This window comes from Eurypyga helias, unplaced genomic scaffold (genome assembly GCF_000690775.1).
Source record: "Eurypyga helias isolate BGI_N326 unplaced genomic scaffold, ASM69077v1 scaffold21242, whole genome shotgun sequence".
In the NCBI taxonomy this organism is placed as follows: Eukaryota; Metazoa; Chordata; class Aves; order Eurypygiformes; family Eurypygidae; genus Eurypyga; species Eurypyga helias.
The window spans coordinates 67,501-91,330 of record NW_010234571.1 but is presented as its reverse complement, the minus strand read 5'-3'; the positions used below and the strand labels follow the sequence as shown (position 1 = coordinate 91,330).

General features: G+C 39.7%; 1 protein-coding gene across 5 annotated transcripts in view; it reads right to left on the bottom strand.

Annotated features, from left to right (window-relative positions):
- The window catches only part of KDM6A (lysine (K)-specific demethylase 6A), an 85,238-nt gene that overhangs the window by 13,208 nt on the left and 48,200 nt on the right, over window positions 1-23,830 (bottom strand). For all 5 annotated transcript variants that reach the window (XM_010146480.1, XM_010146483.1, XM_010146482.1 and 2 more), the window contains 7 exons: window positions 9,741-9,870; window positions 8,184-8,289; window positions 7,215-7,420; window positions 4,740-4,804; window positions 4,562-4,636; window positions 2,568-2,716; window positions 1,476-1,590 (listed from right to left, as the gene is read on the bottom strand). In XM_010146480.1, the coding sequence (XP_010144782.1) occupies window positions 1,476-1,590; window positions 2,568-2,716; window positions 4,562-4,636; window positions 4,740-4,804; window positions 7,215-7,420; window positions 8,184-8,289; window positions 9,741-9,870 (846 nt within the window). The remainder of the gene's footprint in view (window positions 1-1,475; window positions 1,591-2,567; window positions 2,717-4,561; window positions 4,637-4,739; window positions 4,805-7,214; window positions 7,421-8,183; window positions 8,290-9,740; window positions 9,871-23,830) is intronic.

The following is a 23,830-nucleotide window of genomic DNA, read 5'->3' as shown; positions in this document are numbered from 1 at the left end:
AACAGTGCCAACCGCGTACTTGTACTGTCAGTGCACGTGTGTAAAGCCTGTCCACACAGCAAGCAACCTGTTGGCACCATCTCAACTGCAATCCACAGGTCTATGCTATGTTCAGCCAACGAATATCGACCCTCCTGAGAAGCACAAAAACACCTCCATATGGATTCCTTAAGCACGAACTCTTCCACTGCGGTTATGCCAAATACATCCTTCTCTCCCATCCTTATCCCAATTTTATACTGTTTTTATACTGCATCACGAGAGATCATTCGCAATTTTTTAGTTTTTAAAGCCAATTCACTGCATCTCTCAGACATTCTTTCACGAGGTTACCAAGATCTTAGTTTCTCTGTCACCCTCAGGAAGACAGTGACACGGGGATAAAGATCATCAGAGACATTGCAATGGCGTCACCAGAATTACAACTTTGAGATGGCTCACCTTTGTAAAGGTGGATGAAATAAGAACAGTTGTCAGTAGATAGGCAGAAAATACAGAGTACAGAAACGAATTCGCAGAGCTCTGGAACCAAAGTTCTGAAGTCAAGAGCTTAGTCCACTTTTAACAGGACAAGATAAGAAAAAAAAATCTGCCACAATTGCTCCCCCCCCCCCCTTTTTTGAGGGGGCAGGAGGGAGAGGAGGGTGCCTGTCTGTGTGTGTTTGTCAGTGCACCTCAACTTTTCCAGCTACAAGCATCTAAGTGTATGGAAAGCACACCATGACACCTCCTGGGGTCTGAGTAAATGCAGCTCTCCCTCTAAATAGAGCATGAAACCATGCCAAAATACCAATGACTCTGTACTTGCTTGTATTAACCATAATAAAGATCACCAGGAAAGTATTTACTCCATCACACTAAAAAAAGCCCAAAACAAAACCCCAATTCCTTCATCCCCAACTTTGTTCCATCACTCCACTGTAACAGCCCTCGAAGCCATGACAAGAGCATCACCGACTGGTCATAGCAGAGGTCAGCTTTAACATGCGTGACAGATAAACACCAAGGACTGCGATGGATTTTCTGGTGTGGAAATGTTACTACTATGAAAACCGGATGGATGCCATGTCATACACATTGGTAGCAGACAGCCTATGCTCATACTGAACTTCTGAACCCCTCTTAGTGCAGTGTAAATTTGAATCTTGAACCTAGATGAGCATTTGCTACTACTACTCTCTCACTTCTTGTATTTCCTTCATTCCTGTGTTTGAAAAAATAAATAATAGACCTAATGTTACTTTTTGAGAGCAAAGGTATCACAAGCAATCAAGATTTCTGTACACTGTACAAATATCGTATTTTGTATAAAATGTAGATTTTGCATTTTGACTTATTTAAAAGACTTTCCTGATTACATGGAAAACGCGTAAAATAACGTCCTTTTACAACACGCTCAGTAATTTCCCCCCTTAGGTGTGAAAAAGGAACAGAGAACTTGACAAAAATAGAGGAAAACAGCATGCCCAGCTTACTTTTCACAGAAGTCATTCATGACACCCCAATAGCTTTCAGGGACAACAAACCATTCACAGTCACCTGGACCAATATTTATATTTACTGAACAAAAGTTGTTATTCTCTTGATGACCTGAAATTTAGAGAAAAATAAACACACTTCATACAAGGCTCACCTATCAAAAAGCAAAGTTACAATTACTAAAAAAACCTCTATATCACAGTTTAAGTATTTGTACATACTTTTATATCACACACACACACTATTTAGATGCTTCACAACGTTAAGAAGCGCAATTAAGCTACCAGTGACCAGAGAATTCTTGGAAAACGAAAAGCTGGAACTTCCAATCTTGCAGATCTGACCACCACTTCAGTAGTTTCCTTTTTGGAAAAATAAAGGCCTCAAGATGCTGAAGTTTAGATTTTTGTGCTTTATGATAGCTCTTGACAGTCCCAGTCAGGAGCAAAACTTCATGACTTCAGGCACTGAGTAGACAAGTGGTAAGAAAATCTGTCCCAAAGAGCTTTCAAAATCAATGTAGAAATGCCAGTATTTTATCTTTGTTTGACAATGGGAAAACTGAGCCATAATCCCTAATGAAATTATCTACCGTTGTACTTCAGTAAAAACAGACCCTGAAATTTAGTCCAGATCCCTCAAGTTTCAGTCCAGTGCCCTAACAGAGCACTATTCATTATGGAGAGCTGAGTCCTACCCTCAGACAATAAAGAATCTAAGTGTACTGATTTCTATGATTGCACAAGACCTACCTTGAAAGCCTATAAAAACTTTCAAGGCATGGAAAAGACAAGTACTATCCGAATATATAAACCCATCCTCTTTTTCCCCTTAGAGGATCCAGCCTTGTATGCAAGAAGTCAGTACGGTAATTACCTAGCACTGCAGAAATCCAGAAATGTCCACTACAAGGTAATTTAGTACTTTGTACACGCAGAGCTCAGTGAAACAAGAAAGATAAAAAAATCCTGCATATGTACAGTTTTATCGTATTTATGCATGCTGCAAGACATGGAAAATCTGCAGTGCAGTCAATCAGCACCACAGCAGTAGAACCCGTTTTTCCCATGAGAAGAGATCATACTCACCTGGCGTTCTGCTTCCTGGGACCTTCATGTACAACTGCACTGTGTTCATGCCCAGGATGGTGTGACCAACATGGCTTAGAAGATTTCCTGATGATACCACACGTACAAAAGCAGGAAGTTTTGTCAGTTCATGGAGTTGCAACTTCCACCTGCAGCAAAATAGCAAATCGACAAACTGTGAATCCCTAAAACTCTTGGAAGAGTTTGGGAAATACAAATATTTTCAACAAATCTTTAGCCCAGGAGATAAAGGAGCAGACAACCTACTGCTACATAACTCAGCAGCTCTTAAAGGGGAAATTGAGACAATGCAATACCCTTAGGTTGACAGTTACAGACATTAACAGGACAGTTTCACTCAAGGGTGAGCTTAAGCCAAGGTGACCAGACCCACTCTTGCAGTCAGCCAGTCTGCTGCTACACTGCCAGAAACTTCTCCTTGCAATTTACACCTCGGTGTACGTCTGTTCCTAGCGAAAACAGAGCGGTGCTCTCCCCACACTCGAAGCCAGACAGAAAGCGTTACCCAGGCTTTCAAGAATGAAACTGTATGATGCTACAACACAGGTCAAGATGACTGTCTAAACATACATCAGCCTCTGCACACGACTCTTGTGACCGAGAATGAAGTTAACTACGGGCATGTGCCACAGAACTGAATTACTTGGAGTAAGAAATACAGATCTTCAAACACTAAAATCTCTGAACTTGGGCATGGAGCTCTGTTGTGTCACCCAGGAATCTGTGCTATTCTTTCAATTTGAAAACATTTCCAAATAATCACAAATCTGACAGGCTAGTTAAGGGGAAAGACAGTTTTGTACCAAAAGGTGAGTCTGCCGATCAGAAGGTCTGGCATCCACCTGGGATCCTACAAGAAGTATTTAAAGTATGAACATCCAAATCCCTGTGAGCCTTGCGTTAGTTAGGTTAACTGAAAGTCTCTCTCCCAGTGGTCTGCCCTGCGTGCTAGTTTATCAGCAACAATTCTGTGTCTGCAGATGAAATTTTCTTTAGAAAAAATTGCATCAATATTTACAGTTTTCTAACAATCTCTAACCACATACATATATACACACATTGATCCTTCAGTGACTACAGCCCAGAAGACTTCAGCATCTTCAGTGGGCCTTATTCCCCAGCTTCAAACACCATAACCTTTTCTTCTACTCTAATGACTGAAGTAAATCAGAATTTTTGTACAGCACCTGGCTTGACTGACAGCTTGGACATGCTGGATCTTTTCTGGAAATATATACTAACTGGAGATTCAAACAAATAAAAGAATTATTACTGGGCAAAAAAAAAAATACACTTTCAGAGTATTTCTAACACTTTCGGATATTCTTCTGAGCTACCTTCACCTACTCACAGAAAGATATGTAGTCTATAGAACAGTCAATTCATTCCTTTTTTTATTTTTTGAGGTTCTAGGGGAGGTTTCATGGCTTATCCACAGGTAAGCACTGGTCTGGTCTTTACTACGTATTTTGAACCCTGCTCTTGGACAGAAAAAGCAAGAGGTATGAAAAAGTGGAAACAAAGTATGACAGTAGGAACAAAAAGGAAAGAAAAATCAAATAACAAAAATCAAGACAAACAAACAAACAAAAATCTTACAATTTCTGTGCAAAGACTGAAAACTTGGTATTGTGAGAAGTTGTAAGCAAACAATTTAAAGCCTCAGAATGAAACAAAGGGAATGTATTAGAAGGAGGACTAGAATGAACAGTTTCTGATGGATGTTTTAAATTCACTTCTGGAAAAATAAAGATACTGGAAAGAAAAGCTTGAGAAGATATTTTAGGGTGAGGAGGACTCGTAACAACAGTTTAAAGACCAGAGGTAACAATTTAATTGTGGAAATGGGGTGTGCAACTGGAATTGCATGTATCGACAGGCTGACTGATGTCTGAGAAGAATGCATTGGTTTTCCAGATGGAGTACTGTACTGTAGAGCACCACTGTGAGCAGGGAAACTGTTATCAACCTACTTTTTGTCATCTGACAGGTCAATGTTGGTCCCAAACTTGATTGTTTTAAAAGGTCCTCTTCTCCTCCTCCCAGAGCTGCACATACAAAAAAATGTAATAGGTGAATGTGAAAATGGGAATGATATAAAAAACCCACATAAAACCAACTACAGACTTGTAATAATTATACCACACTTACTTATCAGAAGATGTGGATTCATTATCTGAGTGGTCCTTGTGGTGACTCTTCTTCTCATTTTCCTCCTATAAAATGCAAATGTGAAAATGTTTGGGTTTTTATATGTATCTCTCTATATAAACATAAAAGTAAGTATATAAAGTATGTAGGTATAAAGGGATAACATGTTCACAGACATAAGTACATTTGTTTCGGTATGCTGGTACAATCTTTAAAATATCTGTATCTAAGACATTATGTGAATATTACCATTAAGAAAATTAACAGGAAAAAAATAGTTGTTAGTCAAAAGCCATTGCAAAAAATTCTTCACAACTACGAACTAGGTGAAGCTTAGGCCAGGACAACAGAAAATGTCTACATGATAAACATTTCTGCTAGCCTACATCAGCATCGTAAATGAGCATGTTGGTTTGCTTCTTCATGCAGGTGAACTGGAATCCAATCCTAAGGAATGCTGTTAACTTTTTTAGACTACAACATTTATCTTCCTTCAAAGTCAAGCAGGTCTCCTGACAGGAAACTAGAATGTCTAATATTTATAAAATTAATTTTATCAAATACATCCTATAAAATATTTTGAATTTTCCACAGCCATATGCTATTTTAGCCCCACAGCAGCTGGGATCATGAGCAGTGGAAAAAGTCTAACCAATATTAAAGTATGTCATTTGATCTTTTTAGCAGAGTGGGTGGAAAACCCTGTTCTAAAGACTTCTTTTTTGGCAAGTATATGGAGACACAGAAGGAAAAAGAGTAAGACAAAAAGGAAGAACGAACTGCCTGGAGGCTATCCAAAGATCTCTGGCTTTGAATGGGATTGTTGTTAAATCTCAGAGTGCCCTATGTACCTGAGAAAGTCTTATTCATCCTTTGAATGAAGGACAAAGGGAAACAAAAAGGAACCCAGTGATGACGGATTTATCAAACACTGCAAGACATGTTGGAAGAGCAATGTAAGAGTGGTTAGAGGAACCAAGAAAAAAACCAGAAAGACCACTTAGGGCAAGCCAGGAGGACTGTGTCTGTAGAAAAAAGAAACAAGGCTTTCATTTCAACACTGTGAAAAGTCACTTAAGGACAGGTCAAAGCAGTGTTAGGCAAAGGACATGCGTACACTTAAACCAATGTCTTCAGGGAAAAATTAAAATCCCCATTCTGAAATTTATTTTATAGATTACATTTTTACAACCAATTTGTAACAGAGAAAGAAAAAAAATCAGAAAATCCTGCAGTTCACTTGGTGCAAAGCCAAAGTTGCTGACAAGCTGGTACGTGATCAGTTACGTGGGTTATTAAACATGTACGTCACTGGAACACTGTATGTATATAATGTTCTCCAGCCTCTCTGGAATGATGTACAAGAACACAACGCTGGTGCAACTGCTCAGTGGGCACCAGAAAACTTCAGCCAATATCCTACTTAAATTTATTACCACTGCAGAAGAAGAAAAAACCTATTTCTGCCCCAAGCTCTTGATGACTTCAGCACTCCCCACTGCTATTCTTGTTTCTTTTCCTCATCCTGTATCAGTCTCCTTCAGAGCCTTGTGACAACCTACGCTTCTCTTCAAGTACCTTTTCATTCCTTTGTTTCTAATAATTTTGTCTAATGCACGAATTTTAAATTTGTAATTTCTCTTTCTTACGCAAACCCTTGCTGTTTCTGTGTAGTGTCAGTGAAAACTGCAATAGTCAATTGCCCGTGTTAGTGTTTTCTCCATTTTCTAATTAACAACTGGTCAAAAATATCTTCCTGTCTTACTTTCACCTCAGCCTAATCTGTTTGTAACACCAGATGAAATAAGGCGCTGAGGAGTACAGATAGCTAATTCCAATGATGTGCTCATTACTTCAGCAAAAACATTAAAAAGTAATACCAATAAAGTAACACTTCAAATATTTCACTCTGGCACGTACGTCCAAAACTTCCAAACCAAACAGAAGCTGTTTGGAACCAAACGATAACGAATATGGAGAGCATCAGTCACTTTTCTGGGAAAAAGTTATTTTAATACTTTAAGCTGCTGAGCTGAAAGACAAGTGTGACCATAAACTTCTAATAAGCCACATTCAAATTAATTCACGTTACTATGAAGAACAAAGAAATCTGATTTCAAAGAGTATGTGGAATTAGAAGCAATACACGTTAAAAAAAGGCATCTTAAGTTCTAAATATTTTAATATGAATTTCAACTTCTTGTTAGCTTAAGCTAACAAACTTTTAAAGGATGTCACAGTCAGGAGTTTTACATTAAGAACATTTTTACATTAACTATCTGGGAGGAACACCCTATATATTATTTGACCCTCTATTCTGAAGAGATTTAGTAAAGTTACCTGTGCTCTTCATGCTACTGGAAAAGTCTCCTTTTCCTTAACAGCTTCTGTTTGTTTTCAACAGCCATTATTAACTGGCTCCAGAGACAGTATACAGTTTGTAAATTATAACTTAAATAATGACAATGGGCTCACCCTTAAAGACTCCTGGAATGAGGAGGCCTGGTACTGTGCATATTTAGCAATCGTCGTATGAGATCTACTGCTTTCACAACGCCAGATTTTCTTTGTTCCAGTGGGGTCCCAGTTTTCATCTGCTGGCTGCAGTAGCTGTGTCCTCACTTCTACTATGTGTTCATTATTTGCTTCTACCAATGTCTTAGTAGAGAAGAGTCCTAGATCTAAATAAATAGGAATAGAATTCATAAATGACAATTAAAATACAATAAAAAGTTTCCAGAAAAGAAGACATTGATACTTAAAAGTTATCTGAAGGTTTAAACTAAAGCAATTACCCTCCCCTCAGCCTTCATAACATGCCCACCTATAGGTTAAAAATTAACGTGTGATTAACATTCAGAAAATTTTTCTGCACACAACAGTAGAAGCTTAGAAAAAAAACTTGGCAGCTACTGTATGGACTATATTCCAAGAATCACTTTACAGGACTTGTGTAAACTAATCTGCAAACAACGTTTAAATCTATTACCAATAAAACATTTTTTGGATTATAGTTTTATGAAAGCACTTCCATTATGTAAGGCATTTCCCACCAGCAGTGACAGCTTTTCGATCTCCAGAGTTCAAAATATTATACACAGTCAGATCACAGATCATTAAATCTAAGCATAAAGACGTGTACAGTCACAGTCTTCACAGGAAAAAAGTCCATCTGTAAGATTCCGTATCCACAGCTCAGCTCCTCCCTGTGCTCAACAAAATCTGCTGGATTTGGGGCTGGGCTTTTTTTGGAGATGATCGAGATTAGAAACAGTAGCAAACTAAGAAATGACACATTACCCTAATTACTTGGAATACACAAGTAATACAGAATTACAGAAATAAAATATCCACTTTTAAGAACTGAGGGGCTTTTTTAAAAAAAAAAATTCCTTTTTTTTTCCCAAAGTAAAATAACCCCCAAAACGTATCAGGTAAACTTACCTAATTTAAGCGCTCCAGCAAGGCCACGTATTACAGTAACAGGGTTGTTTGGATTTGTACAAAATTGATGTAAAGGTGGAAAGAAAGCATCTCGTTTATTTTCCAACTGTAAAATTATAATGGAATATTAGATGTCAGATGAATTTAGTCTCCTTATTTGTAAAATAAGAATGATAAAAAAAAGAAACAACAGAAAAGACAGGAATTTTCTCCATTTCCCTGTGCTGCGGGGAATGAACAGCTACATCACACAACCCTTTTCATGTTAAAAGCTGGGTTTCACTCCTGCAATTAATTTGTTACTGCAATTTATTTCTTGGCATGAATTATTCCCAGGCTGCTTTGGCTTTTGCAACTCAGGTTTCCTGCAGTTTATTTCTTTATCTGACAGTAGCCTTGTACCTTCCCTAAATCTACAGAATTCTCAGAAGAGCAAGATAATACACTAACTTCCTTTTCAGAAGTCAAAAAAGCTAAGTCTATAGAAAATGTATACAAGAAACAGTACAATTAAAGACTCCTCTCACAGGATCTCTCATGTTAACCAGAAAGGTTGGTCTATGATCTTGATTTTATGTTACAGTCTATCCCATTATTTTTTTCTTTTTAATTGTTGTGAATCTTTTATAATGCTGAAGATGTGTCTTTCAATAAACAAAACACAACACCGAGTTCCCAAATACTGGGACCCACACTGTCCTACCTGCACAGTACGCTGCAGCATGGTAACTTACCAGTTTTGTACAGACTCGAGAAAGCTGTGGCGGACTTTTAGTAAGGCAGATCAATTCAGATGCAACACCTGGAGACAGCTGGAAGCTCTATTGCTTCCAACTTAGCCTAGCTCTCAAGCAGGATGCTTGTGTAGTATCAGACCAAAGTGCCAACCGCTTCCGGTCCCCAAGCTGTGCAGACCAAAGCTAACTTTGAGGTTTTCACACTGGTTGTATGGACATACTATAATTTATTTTTCTATTACTAAGGGAGTTAGCTCAAACTCTTCATAAAGCTATTATGAAACTTGATTTCCATAACAGAAGCTTTAATGGTTGTGTAAGAAAATACTATGCACCTAAAACCTGCTCTTTCCTAAAGACATTTTGTTCTTAACATCACCTCAACTTTTATTAATTTTTTCTTCGCTAGATTTTGAAGTAGCTTGTTAGGACAACTTAGTTTAATTACTTATTCATTTATATCTAAGCTGTAACTTGGCAAAACACGTACATATATAATTGAAATATTGTGCATTGTATCTAATGAACTGTTTTGCTTCTCCTGCCAATATTATGACTATTAAAAACAAACAAACAAAAATCTGAAACTATTTTTCCTTTCGTTTACAGAAATTCTTAATTTACAAGTACTTTAGGAGTCAAAGTATGTCTCGAAATTTTCTTCAAGGTTAACATCTTCCCCACTTACAAGCTAGCTGGGAGAACACTGTCATTCAGCTGTGAATAGTGCATCTTTAAAATAATTACATTATGTAATTCAGAGATCCAAACAATCACAAAAGACAGGCAGCAATGCACTTCTACCATTAGATTTACTTACATAAATACTAGGTGTAGGTGGATTCAGCTTGTCCTTTGGCAAGGGAGGGTATGGTGGAGGCGGTGGTCGTGGAGGTGGGCATTTATCCAATAGAATACTACTGTTAGATAAGCCATTTTTACCCAGATTCCTAAAAGGAAAGAAGAGCTGCCTCTGTCAATACTTGACAAATAAATACATATTAGTGCCATCTCTTCTGCAAAATAATGATGTATAAGGAGAAACCGTAATTCAAGATGCAAATAAAACTTGTATATTTTGATCAAGAATTCTCAGTGTATGGTTTGATATTATTCAAAATAATTCTCACTTTGCCTGCCAAATCTGCAACATCATCACTACCAGTTAAAAAAACAGCCCTTATAAATAAAAGGAAGTATGACTCATTTGACAAAATTTAACAGAGAAAGCAGGTTTCAACTAGAAACAGAGAAGAACGTTACTAGGTTGGTGCAGGCTGGTGGAGGATTGACTCACATCAGCCGAGATAACGCAGTCAGGTAATGCTGAGTGTGGCACTGGCAGAGCACAAAGGCAGAAAACGACAATGCTTCAACCAAAAAACCTGCTGAGACAAAAAAAAAAAAACCAAAAAACCCCACACCCAAACTACTACAACTACACTAACCACTAAACTAAACCACCACGTGCCCCTCTCCGATTTACACACTGTGAAGCCACAAGGAGCCACTGCTGCGTAATCTGGTTGTTTGAGCAAGAGAGGACAGGACCTACCCAAGAGCGAGTTGCTGTGTCAACACCTGTACTGGTACCCGAGCTAGAACCTCGCCTGTTGTATTTGCCAGCCTTTCCCTGGAGATTTCCAGACGTGGATAACCCACTGTACGCATCCAATCTTTTCCTGTAATGAGCCACCTGAAAAATCTCCATTCTGAGCTTATCTTACATTCAATTTCCAGTCATCAGGAAGGTATTTATTAGCAAAACCATCCCTTCAATTTATCTTTGTTAAAAAGGACTCAACTACTTCAAAATTCCTCCAGCTAAACACTATTCAAATCCTTCTTCTAGCCTCGCTGGATTCACTGGCTGTTGTTACCACCTCTCAACACCCCACAAAATGGGACGCTCCTAACGCATAATTCAGTCACGTATCATCATAAAATCCACCGCTTAACAAAGAAGTAGTTCTGGTAACTACAGACTTCAGCTCAGAGCACGGCTGCTTTACGTTAGGTGACACTCCCAGCAACAGAGCTTGTCTCTAAAACACAAAAACTGGCACCAAGAAACATCGTAGAGCTGGACGCTGGCATGTGAGAACACTGCTCCCAGTCAAGCTACCACGATCCATGAGTAAGATGGGCTTGGGGCCTGAGATCAGATGAGACTGTTAGGGGAAACACTGTCAAGAAAATGAGTAAACGTCTCACCTACCCCAGGCAGCAGCAAAGACGAGCACCCTGACAAACTGGTGCTCATCACGACAAACAAGCCCGTCACTCAGTCCAGAACTTATGCCAGCTTTCTAACCCATATGTGCCTCTCCTCCGACAGGAGATCAGAGCAGTACAGACAGAGACATATTTAACAACTGCCTCCAAAGCATGCCTGTCAAAATACCAAACACAGCTTATGCCTAGTGCGAGGCGAGTGTAATGCCAGAATAGATTGCAACTTCCAAGAAACTCAAAGAGCAATGTGGGAGCTTTGATTAGGCACCATCCAACTTGGCAAAAAACCTCACTGACCAATGCTTAATGTCTGACGTAGTTCGGACGTTTCTAGTTCAGACTATTGCGCACCGCTCTGTGTGTGTCCCACCCCCTGCCCGTCATCAGAAAAACAACATGGCAATATAAAATCACCATCACCCAAAGAAATTTATCAACCACAGTTGCATGAATCTGAGATTCAGACCATCTATACAAAGTGAAACTATAATCTAAAGAGCAGGTATTAGAAGTAACTATAATCTCTGTATTACCAAACTGAAAAATGGAACCAAGAAAAGAAAATGCACAGTATTAAAAATCAAAGCGAACAATGACAGAATTCAGTGTGAATTGGCAGTTTTCAGGTGATTTCTGAGACAAAGAAGGTGAGAAAGACTGAACCTGAAGAAAAAAGGACGTTGCTCAGAACTAGCATGACTTAAGCTACTGGAGTCATGACAACATAATTACCATGGTGAAAGCTTGGTAAAGCCAGGTTATGTGGGTCTTCAGGGAAGGGGACAACAGAGAAGGGAAAAATTCTGTACACTTAGAAAAATTACAGGTCTGAAAAGGCAAAGGAGATACAGAAGAAAGCAGGCAGTACAGAGGGAAATATCAGATCAACAGCGCTAGCTTATAAACCCAGCACCTGTACCTGATACTACCAAATGTATGCCCCGCAGTTTCTTATTAGGTTACTAAAACCCTGTGTGGAAATTTCAAGAGAGGAAAAGGGCCAAAGGAAAGCAAAGCTGAGATAGGAAAACACTTGTCATTCAAGAGGAACAGGAAACAGATGGGCAGAATATTTGAAGTTATCTTTAACGGACAAGTTTCACTCTATCATCTTTTTTTTGACTATGAATCAGAACAACTTACTATTAATAACAATGCAAGAGAGCTATTAAAGACTAACACTTCAATTGATAGTGTGCAAAACAGAGCAACGGAAATCATAAAAACCACCACAGAAGTACTAAGAAGATTTGCTACCGGCACCTGTGATGAAGCAGCATGAGTATCCACTGCCGGCCTCTTCGCCTCTGGAAATACAGCACTACAGCCTGTGCAAGGAAAGTGACAGTCCCCTTGTGACCACAGCCACGGAGGAGAAAACCTCACGTAGCTCTGTTTCAAGAGCGTATTTTTTGTACAAGGATTTTATACCAGCTGAAAGAGGACACAGATGCAATGCTTGAGAAAAAAACAAGCCTGATTTAGGCCCCAAAAAGAAACTGGATGCCCAAATAGCACCTACTAGACGCAATGAGGGCATGAAGGACAGGCTTCATTCACTTAAACTGACTTTCCAGAGGGAATCTGCGCAGGCAGAAGAACACCCACCATTCCCGCCGAGTGGGAAGAGAAGGCAGGAGCAGCTGTCAGCCCCATAAAGGAAAGGACAGGGGTGCTCACTGATGTGCAGCACTGTCCTGAGCCAAAGCTGCAGCTCAGTCCACTGCGATTTGCTCGGGGAGTAAAACCAACGACCCCTCACGTAACTGCTTTACTCTGGGGACCAAACTCCAACTGCTTATGAGTGACACCAACCACTATGGATGGAATAGGTGCATCGATTTCATGTAATTATGGGATCTCTTGAATAATCAATCACCACGTTCATTGAGAGATCCCTTTTTCCCATTTTACTGCTTTCTAGGATACATTACCCAACCCACCTAAAAAACAGTTTACAGCCTTCAAGTCTCAGAGAACAACTTCCTCTCCGGCTGTACCAACCCACAGTTGACTAGAAGCAGAGGTGTGACCCAGTTTGCTTCACAACAGTCACTCGTCTCTGCATTACATAGCACTCAGCCTGTGCTTTGAGCAAACAAACACAAATAATTTAATGTTACCTAGGGATTTCTTGACAAACAGAGATGATGGCTTAGCTTGAGATGTTGCCTTCATCCATCTACCACCCTTCTTCCCTCGAAGTTTATCTACATGGACAGACCAGTAGCTTGTTATGCAGCTGGGACATCCCTGCCCCAGGGGAAGATGGATTCCAGCCACTCTTGCCTTAGTGACTCCCCTTGTCAGAGCCCTACACACTATCAAAAACTAAATAAAACAAGACCAAAGTCTGATCCCAAGGCAGTATGACTGAAACATTTACAATTACATAAAACTTAGCAGATAGCTGCTATACACTTCATAGGTACTGTAAGGATTTGTGTCATCCTAGCTGACTAAGGGACTCTGTCTCCTTAAAGGTCTTTTCCAGCCTAAACTATTCTATGATTCTAAAAAAAAGATACCGCGCAAGTTTAATGCCAACTGTGTTACACAGCTGTACTGAACTATTTTATTACACAAACTCAACTATGCCAATAATATAATAGTTAACATGATAGAACTTATTTTCCAAGAACCAGGACTCATTAGCATTAATTACTACCTTGTACATTTATTCAATAAATCAACTCAATAATTTTATTATTCCACTCAAGCCTAGTGTCAGACCTAGAGGATTAGATCTATTTCTCAGAAAGTAGTTCTGTAGTGCTTTTCAAGTTCTCTGGAACTTTTTCTGTTTTTCAAGTACTATTAAAAAAAAACCCAACCTCTACGAATGACAAACAATTCTCCAGCCTGCTCTTTCAGAGCTCAAGGATGCACATGCTACCTGGGCCTCTGACTTAAAAATGCCATATTTAACAACAGTTTAACCGTCTCCTTGATTACTGTGAAAACAGAGAGCATGCTATCATACATCCCATGATGTGAACATCGTATCTGCCTTTTTCCCAAGCACAGAACAAAAATATTTACTGAACTCTCTTGCCTCTATTGACTACTATAATACATCTGTGCAGTCATTAAGCATTAGTGGGTTTTTTTTCCCCGTCTTTTTTATTCTTGGCTAAAGTTTTCCCTTTTCCAAACTTCATTTCTGAGTTTTCTGTAACTCTTAGCTTCAGCACTTTTAAAAATGCTTGCCCTTCTGGCTTTTAATTGGGAGGTTGAGACTCTTTGAGGATAATGACAAGATTCTGAACAATTTCCAATTATCTTTTCACTTGGATTTTAGGTACACTTTATAGGCCAAAACAGAGTAAGTTACAATAATCTGCACCTAAGCAGTTATTTTTGTTGTGAAGTCATTCTGCTTAAGTGAATTATTATTTGAGGATTAGCTGCATGAGAATTAACAAAGTTTTGACACTCAAGAGATTATAGTTACTCTAAACAACAAAATTAATACCCTCTCTTCCCCAAATAAAAATCACATTTAACATGAATATAAGTAACTGCGGATTTATGCAATACTACATCTCAAATCTATCAGAATTAATTGATCTACAAAGATGAATGAACAAAACACTTTAAAACTTCTGTGCCTGCATAAGTAATTGGTTGCAGCACTGGGGTGTACAGTACTTGACCCAGTCCAGATCCAAAACAGAAATCATGGAATGGTTTAGGTTGGAACGGACCTTAAAGACCATCTAGTTCCAACCCCCCTTGCCATGGGCAGGGACCCCTTCCACTAGACCAGGTTGCTCAACGCCTCATCCAGCCTGGCCTTGAACACTTCCAGGGATGGGGCATCCACAGCTTCCCTGGGAAGCTGTTCCACAGTTCCAGTGCCTCACCACCCTCTCTGGGAAGAACTTGTGCCGGATACACATTCTAAATCTCCCCACTTTCAATTTAAACCTGTTACCCCTTGTCCTGTCACTACAGGCCCTTGTACAAAGTTCCCCTCCAGCTTCCTTGTAGCCCCTTCAGGCACTGGAAGGCTGCAATAAGGTCTCCCTGGAGCCTTCTCTTCTCCAGGCTGAACAAGCCCAACTCTCCCGGCCTGTCCCCATAGCAGATGTGCTCCAGCCCTCTGAGCATCTTCATCCAACACCAACTCCTGAGGGACACTGCTCCTCACTGCTCTCAGACATCAAGCCATTGACCACCACTCTTTGGGTGCAGCAACCAAGACAGTTTTTTATCCACCAAGTGGTCCATCTGCCAAATCTATGCCTTTCCAATTTAGAGACAAGGATGTCGTGTGGGACAATGTCAAACGCTTTGCTGAAGTCCAGGTAGATAATGTCACCTGCTCTTCCCTTATCCACCAACACTGTAACCCTGCCACAGAAGGCCACCAAATCTGTCAGGCACAGTCTGCCCTTGGCGAAGCCATGCTGGCTGTCACCAATCACCTCCTTATTTTCCACATGCCTTAGCATGTTTTCCGGGAGGATCTGCTCCACAATTTCGGCAGACACAGAGGTGAGACTGACTGGCCTGTAGTTCCCCAGGTCTTCCTTATTTCCCTTTCTAAATATGGGGCTTATGTCTCCCCTTTTCCAGTCAGTGGGAACTTCACCAGACCTGCCTTTTTTAATACTTAGTGGATTCCTTTAATTGCTTTCACACTGCAAGTTATTACAAAAACACAGAAAAATGCCTGTCGGCACCAGAGGCAGTTACTCACAAGGCCTCACCTCACAAGGCCTCACACTTGGGCTCTGTGAGGCTCAGCTCCCCAGGCTTGTTCTTTAGCCAGGAGAGAGAGATGAGCTCTCAAAGGGAAGTATAAAAAAGTCAAGTCAAGCTTACATTATGCTTAAATGCAAGCAATGCCAGGTAATTATACAACGTGTTTATCATGCAATTCTCTACCCCCGCCTTTCACAACCAGGTACTAGTTGGCAATACTCCCAGAGATCTTTCTTTTTAAACCTACAGAAAATCCTACAATAGAATTGTGGATTTTCTCATTATGCAAATGTATTTCTAATAATTTCTGAATTCCGTTCTGGTTTTGACCTCAATAGTATAGGTTGGCAGTGAATTTCATAGGTTAATTATATGTTATGTAAGAAGCAATGTGCCTTTTTTTCTTTTCTTAATGACTTTTACATCCTTCTATTTCATTTGCTAATCACCTTGTTCTCAGGCTGTAAGACAAACAGAATCACATTAATCACATTAACAAGTGGTACCAAACTTATTCATATGCTTGCCTTCTCCCTAAACTACAAATCTTTCTTTTTTTTTTTTTTTTACTCCCAGATAATCCTGTTTTCCATTTGCAGATTTCTGTATTTGGCTTTTGAAACAAAACAGAATTTCTTACTCTAAGCAGGGTTTAGCTTGTGAAACCACAGTATTTCAGATTTTATTCTTAAAACTTCTGCTACACTGAAGTTGACTTGCCAGAAGTAATGTGCCTTTAGAGCAATTGAACAATTTTGCCTTCAAGCCAAAAAAGTCCTTTGTTTACAAAGAAACCTCCCAATAAAACAAAAACTGCCTTTCTTGTTTTTAAGATAAAACCAAATTTAATCCAGCTCCTTTCTCCACAAAGTACTCCCCCTCAAATAGATGTAGGCTCTTTGCCTGTCAACTTCAGAGTTCCCAACGCACTGACTCACCGACCACCATCACAAAGCAGCCTTCCTTGCCAGCGAGAGGCAACTTCAGAAACATCAGCCCAACTTTGCTGCTGCCCCAGGCTTCAGCACAGAGCCCATCGAGCAAGGTATCTGTCCCCTTTAGCCTCTGCGTTGCTTTTCCTACTCCTCCTCATGAAGCTTATTTCCTTACACATGCTCATGTACATGCTAGTCATTTATTTATCAGACCCTCCTGCAGACTGTGTAGCCCAGACCATCTTCTGCTTGCCGTAATGTAGAATGAGAAAGGTACATCTTTCTCATTTTACAAGGTCCCTTGAGAGGCAGCTAATCTCTCCTGGTCTCCTGTCACTTTCTTTCCTCAGTGGATTACTCTCTACTCTTCCTCTTTGCATCCCGAGTAAGAAGAAGTACAAAAAGGCACGTTAGCTCCTTTTGGGACACATTACCGTGATGCCTACACCTCTCCTTTGCCCTCCCCAATTAAGCCAAATAGGTAAAGCTTTCAAGTGCAGAAATGTCTCAGAGTTTTCAAATTAATCTTTACATGTATTACCATAAAAACAAGGAGAACAACATTGCCCAGTTATCCAGCTGGTCTCTTTAGAATTGTTTGAAGACCTCTTCCACAGACTTCTCTAACTCATTATCAAACAAAAGTTTTGTTTGGAGCTTTGCCTGTTCTTTCAAGGCTGTGAACAAGCTTTAATAAATAAAGATTAAAAAAAAAAAAAAAACCCACAAAAAAACCTCAGCAATACAAACAAACAAAAAAACCCCACACCAAACCCCAACCAAACCCAAAACAAAAAACCACAACCCTAAGGTATTTCTCATTTCTTTTATGAGAACCAAGACAAGTCAACTCAGGCACTCCTCTCCACTGCTTAAAGGAAGGACCTGACCTCATGTCGGTTCTAGAATGGGCAAGTGATGAACCCTCTTAACTGAGATGGATCCTGGATGTTGAACATCACTCCTCCAGCATGTAGACACACCAGTTGAAGCACAGAGCTAGAAACCAGCTGGTTTCACTTCAGCAGAAATAAACAGCTCGAGTGTTAAATCTCAGGTCTTGTGATAATGTATCATTAATTCTCCTTTCAGAAGGACTGGTCACAGGGAAAAGATACTTAGATTTCCTAGAGTACAGAAAGGAGCTTTTGTAAGTCTTTTTAAGGAGACCTGATACACAACTAGACAAAGCAGCACACACTACTTTTTTTTTCCCAACATATTAACAATCAGCTTTTCTGATAACAAAACTCAGAGCAGTTATTCACAGCATATTGTCTTCTTTTAATCACATCGTTTTCACTTAGGCTCAAAATTACTTTTACTTTTTTTTTTAATTACCTCAACAGGGTGTTTTCTCTAGGAATCTAAGGAAGGATAATTAATTTAATAGTCCACTCTTTTTATCCGTTGTTTTGCTCAGAGGCTGAAAGAAATTTAGTTTACTATGTAGATAGTTTACCAAACATAATAACTTAGTTGTTTTATAACCACCTTAAAATTTACTGTTGCAATCAGTTTTATTGGTAGGGAAGACTAACCAAATCACACTTCCACTTCCAGAATCACCTCCTCAATTCTCTTTCATCCATACACTCCGACAGCAGTTTAACAAGATGAGCACATTTGTTACCCTACTGTTCTCCAGAAGAGCAGCTTAATGAGATTTGCATATTTGAGTCAATAGCTCAGCTACTGCATTTCTAAATTCCTTGTAGCTTTTCAATGAACATTGTCTAGCCCTTCAAGGGAAGCTCCTTGTGGAAGTATCAATTGCTATGACAGCACCTCCTGTTTGACCCCCTCTCAGCCTTCCACACAACCTCATTTCACCGCATAAATAGAATAGGTCTCTGTTAAGTATTTCCTCAACATCCTCACTGAGGAAGATGGCTATAAAGAAACTTTGCAGCCTCTGCAATGGTCTTGCCCTACTTAAGCGCTCACTTTAGTCTTTGGCAAAACAAGACATTCACCAAGTCTGTTCCTACAGACCAGACAACCTATTCACATATAATAAAGAAAAAAAGAATCAAACGAGGTTTCTGTCTGGCATGTCTTGCATTCTACGATACAAAGCATCTTTTACTTAATGGCTTCAGTTGAGAAGCTTTTATTAAGACAACACTTGTTTACCTAAAGCAAAATTACAATCTCCCAGCATTTATTTTTGCTGGACTACTTCCATTTTTATCTTACTATAACACATGATTTCTGAACCTCTTTTCTAATAATTGCTTTTACTTTAAAAAAACATCAAACTTCCGTATCTCTGATGTTCCTTTGTTATTATCCAAAAAGCAAAACCCTAGCAACATTAACAACTCAGTTTTGGGTGGTTAGTATTACCATGCTGCTTCCCGATAAAATCCCTCCTGCGAGATGAGGAACCTCATTATCCTGCAGTTCACTATCCTGTAGTAGGTCAATTATAGTTACATCGTGAATCAATTCTTGAGCATTACTTAATCCCAGACTGCTAATTGTTTCAGGTCTTTTGTGCTCTAAGCACAAATAAACCTGTAGGGTCTAAATGATGTAAAAAATAACACTGGTTTTGAAGTAACCATATTGTAAACAAGGCCAAATGCAGAACAGTGAGGAAAATAAAAATAATTAATCTAGAGCTCCAACTGACAAAGAAAGTTATATCCACCTGTTCCTACCTGCCAAAATGTCTTCTTTTTTTTCCTTCCTGATGGGCAATAGGGCAACAGGCTGTATCAAGTATGTGCTGTCAGATAGCAAGAAGAGTATGCCAGAAGATACAAGAATGTAATTATCCACACTACAGATAAAGCCAGAATGTCTTTCTGAATACCAAATGAAATAAGGGTACTTATGTAACAACTGGCAAACATGAATACATTTAAGGCTCACTCCAGTGTAGCTCCAATATATAAAAACTAGTACTACAGGACAATTCCTCTCTGCCTGCACATGAATGTTATTCTAGCACAAATGTTGGGGTTTTTGTTTGTTTTCTTAAAAAGGCGGTGGTGGTGGGGAAATAATTGTTTTCAGATTTTCTATTGTGGATATTTTCTGCGATTTTTATAGTAATTCTAAAAATTCAACATTTTTGCTCACAAATTCACTTTTGTACCTCAAGATACCGCTTACAGAGATAGCGCCCAAATGGAATCAGTACTATGGAGAGTACTTTCAATTCTTTGGTTTTGGATTACCTTACACTGTGTTAAAATAAAGGTTAACATGCAATATTGAATCTCATCATATGTGATACATTATGATACAAACACCTTCTATTCTACTATGTATAAAGTTTGACTTATTTCACAAATAAGCAGGGCTTTCAGTATTCTCCCCTGTAGCCATTCTTCCCTGTGTCAATCATGCACAGGTTATCTATGTCAAAGATCTTCTCCCCAGAGCTCTTCTGAGCCGTGACATGCATGTGTGCACACCTTCCAACTCTACACATTTTAAAACAAATCAGCTAGCTAGTACATGACTGGGACAGCCTGGTCCTCAAATTTGCATGTGTAAAGTGTAAGACATAAATAAGGATGGCAGGAGAAAACCCTGAACTATTAACATATTACATGGCATTAATATATAGTTATTATTTACATTAGTATGAAAAAGTGATGCAGACAGGACCTTCTTTCTAGCAGGTAACCTGCCCTAGCACGGGTCAGGAACAGTAAGTAATAACAAGCACAACAGAATTTTCACATATGGGAAACTGGCTGGCTGCCTTTACACTTTAGGCTTTCCCTAAAAATATTGCAATTGGTACCTTGTTTCCAGTCCCACAAAATTTTTCAGAATCTCTTGTTGTTATCAGAAGACACAGGCAGAGGCAGAATCGTTTGACTAGGAGAAATCCTGTCTCTAAACTCTGTAAAAGCAGTCCCAGCCCAGATGCAAGCATTTCTTGACCTCCAAGCTGCTAACAAAACGAGTCTCTCCTCCACTTTTCCACCGCTCATCTTTCTTTGTTACTCAGCTTTTAAGTCCTCCTCCTCACTGAATTAAGGTGCAGACAGGCTGAAGAGGGAGCTCTCAATCCCTACTCAATAAGAAAGAAAAAGGCACATCTAACACTTTTTGAGCTGTCTGCATACTATACACAGGGCAAAGTACCAGCTGACTTCCCTTGAAAAATGGTGATTATGTGAGCCAAGGAAAAAATAACCACTAAAGGAACCCAAGTGAAACGCTGTAGGAAAAGACAAGAGATGTGATCTCTTGTCTCACTTCATTAGGAAGTACTTTTTAAAGGGTCAATATTTCATAACTAGGGTGCCTGAATACTGTTAAAAACTTTTATGTACAATTTAAGGCAGAACGTGGTACCATCCCAGTGGGTAGGTTAAAGAAAGCCCAGTGGCACTATTGGGCCAAGCCAAAGGAACCTTGCCACGCAGGTCATGGCATAGACCTACAGGTGCTTGCCGTGCTTGAACTCGTCACTCCTGCACGACGTCCGCAAGCCTGAGTTGAAGCCTGCTGACAGTCTTTGGCAGGCGGATTTGCTCTGGCTCTCCTTAGACAAGGTGCAGCTGGGGACTCAGTAGCCACTTCCTGGCAGCACCGTGCCATGCCCATGACTCGCTGAAAAGCCTGCTGTCGGCCCACTCGCCTGGGTGAGAGCTTGACCACTGCGTCTCCCCATTGGCTCTCCTCCGAGCCCAGGAGGAGCAGCCTTGCCCCTGCCTACCTGCAGCGGTGTTCTCCTTCGCTTGGAAAAGCCCCTGCAGAGACACTGCTGTGTCACTCCCAACAAAGCTTTAAAAATTTCTTTTGCTATAACAAAGCCACAGTTTATAAAGTAGGAAAAAAAAAAGACAGAAAAATACCTTTATTGTCCTCCCTTTACTTTAGAAATTAAGTGTCACTGGGAATACCGCCTCTACTAAGGAGCACAAAGTAAAGAACCGTGCTAAAAGCTGGTTTAGGATTTTGTAGAAAAAATGCTCCATGTTTGGCTACTAAACACAAACATCTCACCTGTGAAGAGCTTGGTAAACAACATACTAAATCAGTCAGAATCCTACATTTTACTGGAAGAATACACTTCCCATTAGTCTCCCAAGAAAGCTGCACGCACACTTCTGCTAAGGGTTTAAGACAGATCAGCTAAACTTCAAGAAAGAACTTTAAGTCTGAACCAATTTATTTTATGTGTATTTGCAACACACCCATCTTATCACCACACACTTACGTTATTTTTATACTTCTACCAGCAAGCACTCATACACAGTCCCAATAAGAAAAGCTGTTACAGGTGTAGAGATTTGACTTGAAAGTGAACATTACAAGACTTAACATTTGAAAGATGACAAAATCTCCCTGTAGGATTTTTTCTCTCTTCTAGGAAGTTTATCTCTGTAACAGGATACCTACAGACCACTAAACTCTCATCAGTATTACTCATCAAATCCCAGAACATTAGAAACTAGTAACTCTCCATCACAGTCACAGCTGCAGCTTAATTGCATTTAACTGATTTATGTGGGTGCCACGAAAGAAGGACATAAACATGTTTTTAACATTTCTTTAACATCAGGAAGGCTAAAGCCCAACAGCATCACATTTGCTGCATAATCCCAAAGAAAATACTTTGGAGTAAAATACATTGAAATGATAAAAATTCCAACAGGAATTCCAATACCAGAAAAACACAGGTAACATTTCAACTGCAAGAACTGTAAACACATTTAAGTATGGAAAATAGCAGTTAGAGTACAACCCAAAACATGCAATAACCACGTGCTTATGATAAAAAGGACCTCTGTGAGCTTCAAAGGTGTTTTACATAACTTATTCACAAACAGCGACAACTGCAAGGCATGGATACAGAAATCAGAGTGCTCAGTGGTCATTTCAATTTCTCAGCATGTTTGGATTTCAAATGAAATTTTTTTGAGAAAGAAGGCAAATCTCTGCAAAGACTACCTAGAAAATCTAAGGGCTCCGAGATGGGTTACCCAAGGAAGGCTGTGAGCAGCAAGCACGAAGTGTGAAACTGCAAAGCCTACTATCTGACAGGCTCCCCGCCAGCACGTGTACGTGTGAGCTCAACCTGCCTTTGAGGGAGAATTAATTACTTCTGGAAAGCTTTGTCTAAACGGCGTGTAGTGGAGTTTGCTCCACTTTCAGTGAACATAGGGTAAACAGAGAGTTTACGGTTAACTAGCTTTCCCATGTAGATACAGTTTCAGCGTGTAACAACACAAGGCTGTCTATTTCTGAGGAGGGGTGAGGATGGCTCCAACTGTCTATGCAACAAACACAATCCTACTTCTGCCTGCCAGCACATTCATACTCCACAGGCGCTCCAAAGTACCCATATACTCCAAAGCTTCATAAAGGAACCTTTACCCTTCTAAGAAAAGACGAGTTTGGAAGTATTGCTGCCAGCCTTCGTGGAAGATTAAGTCAGGAAAAAATATTTTTCCATTTTCATCACACAAATCTTAAGAGTCAGCACGTGTCCATGACACAACACTTTAAGATGCCTAAGGGTCTGACTCATGACAAAAGCTGCTCGGTGATGACGCTGCACAGAGCAGTAATAAGAGCAAGGCTATATGCAGAGCTCTGCTATTGTGCAGGATGTCTACATACAGGGCTTATAAGTGGTGTGGGGGGAGGAAAGTCTCAGAAGGTTGCAGAATAATCACTAAGTCTTAAAAAAAAAAAATATTATTACTGTGGCAAAATACATCTTTCCTTGATGCAGGGGAGTCTATGAAATAAACCTTTTTATTGTTAGAGCCTGTATCTAATGAAAAAGTTGTATTCAAAAGTGACTCTGAAAATACGCGTGTTGGATAAATCCATCAAATCCCAGCACTGTCTTCTGCTGGAGGTTCCTACCCTCTGGCAACTACACCAGCGTCACACCAATAACCCAAACTATGCAGCCCTCACGGGTGCATTTCCATTTCTTTTTCTTTGGAGAGAGGGGGTTTTGGTGATTTAACACCACCGAGATAAGAAATAAATAGCTAAGAAGGATGTAGAAACGTCAAGGCTTGGAGGCTGGTGTTTCTGCTGC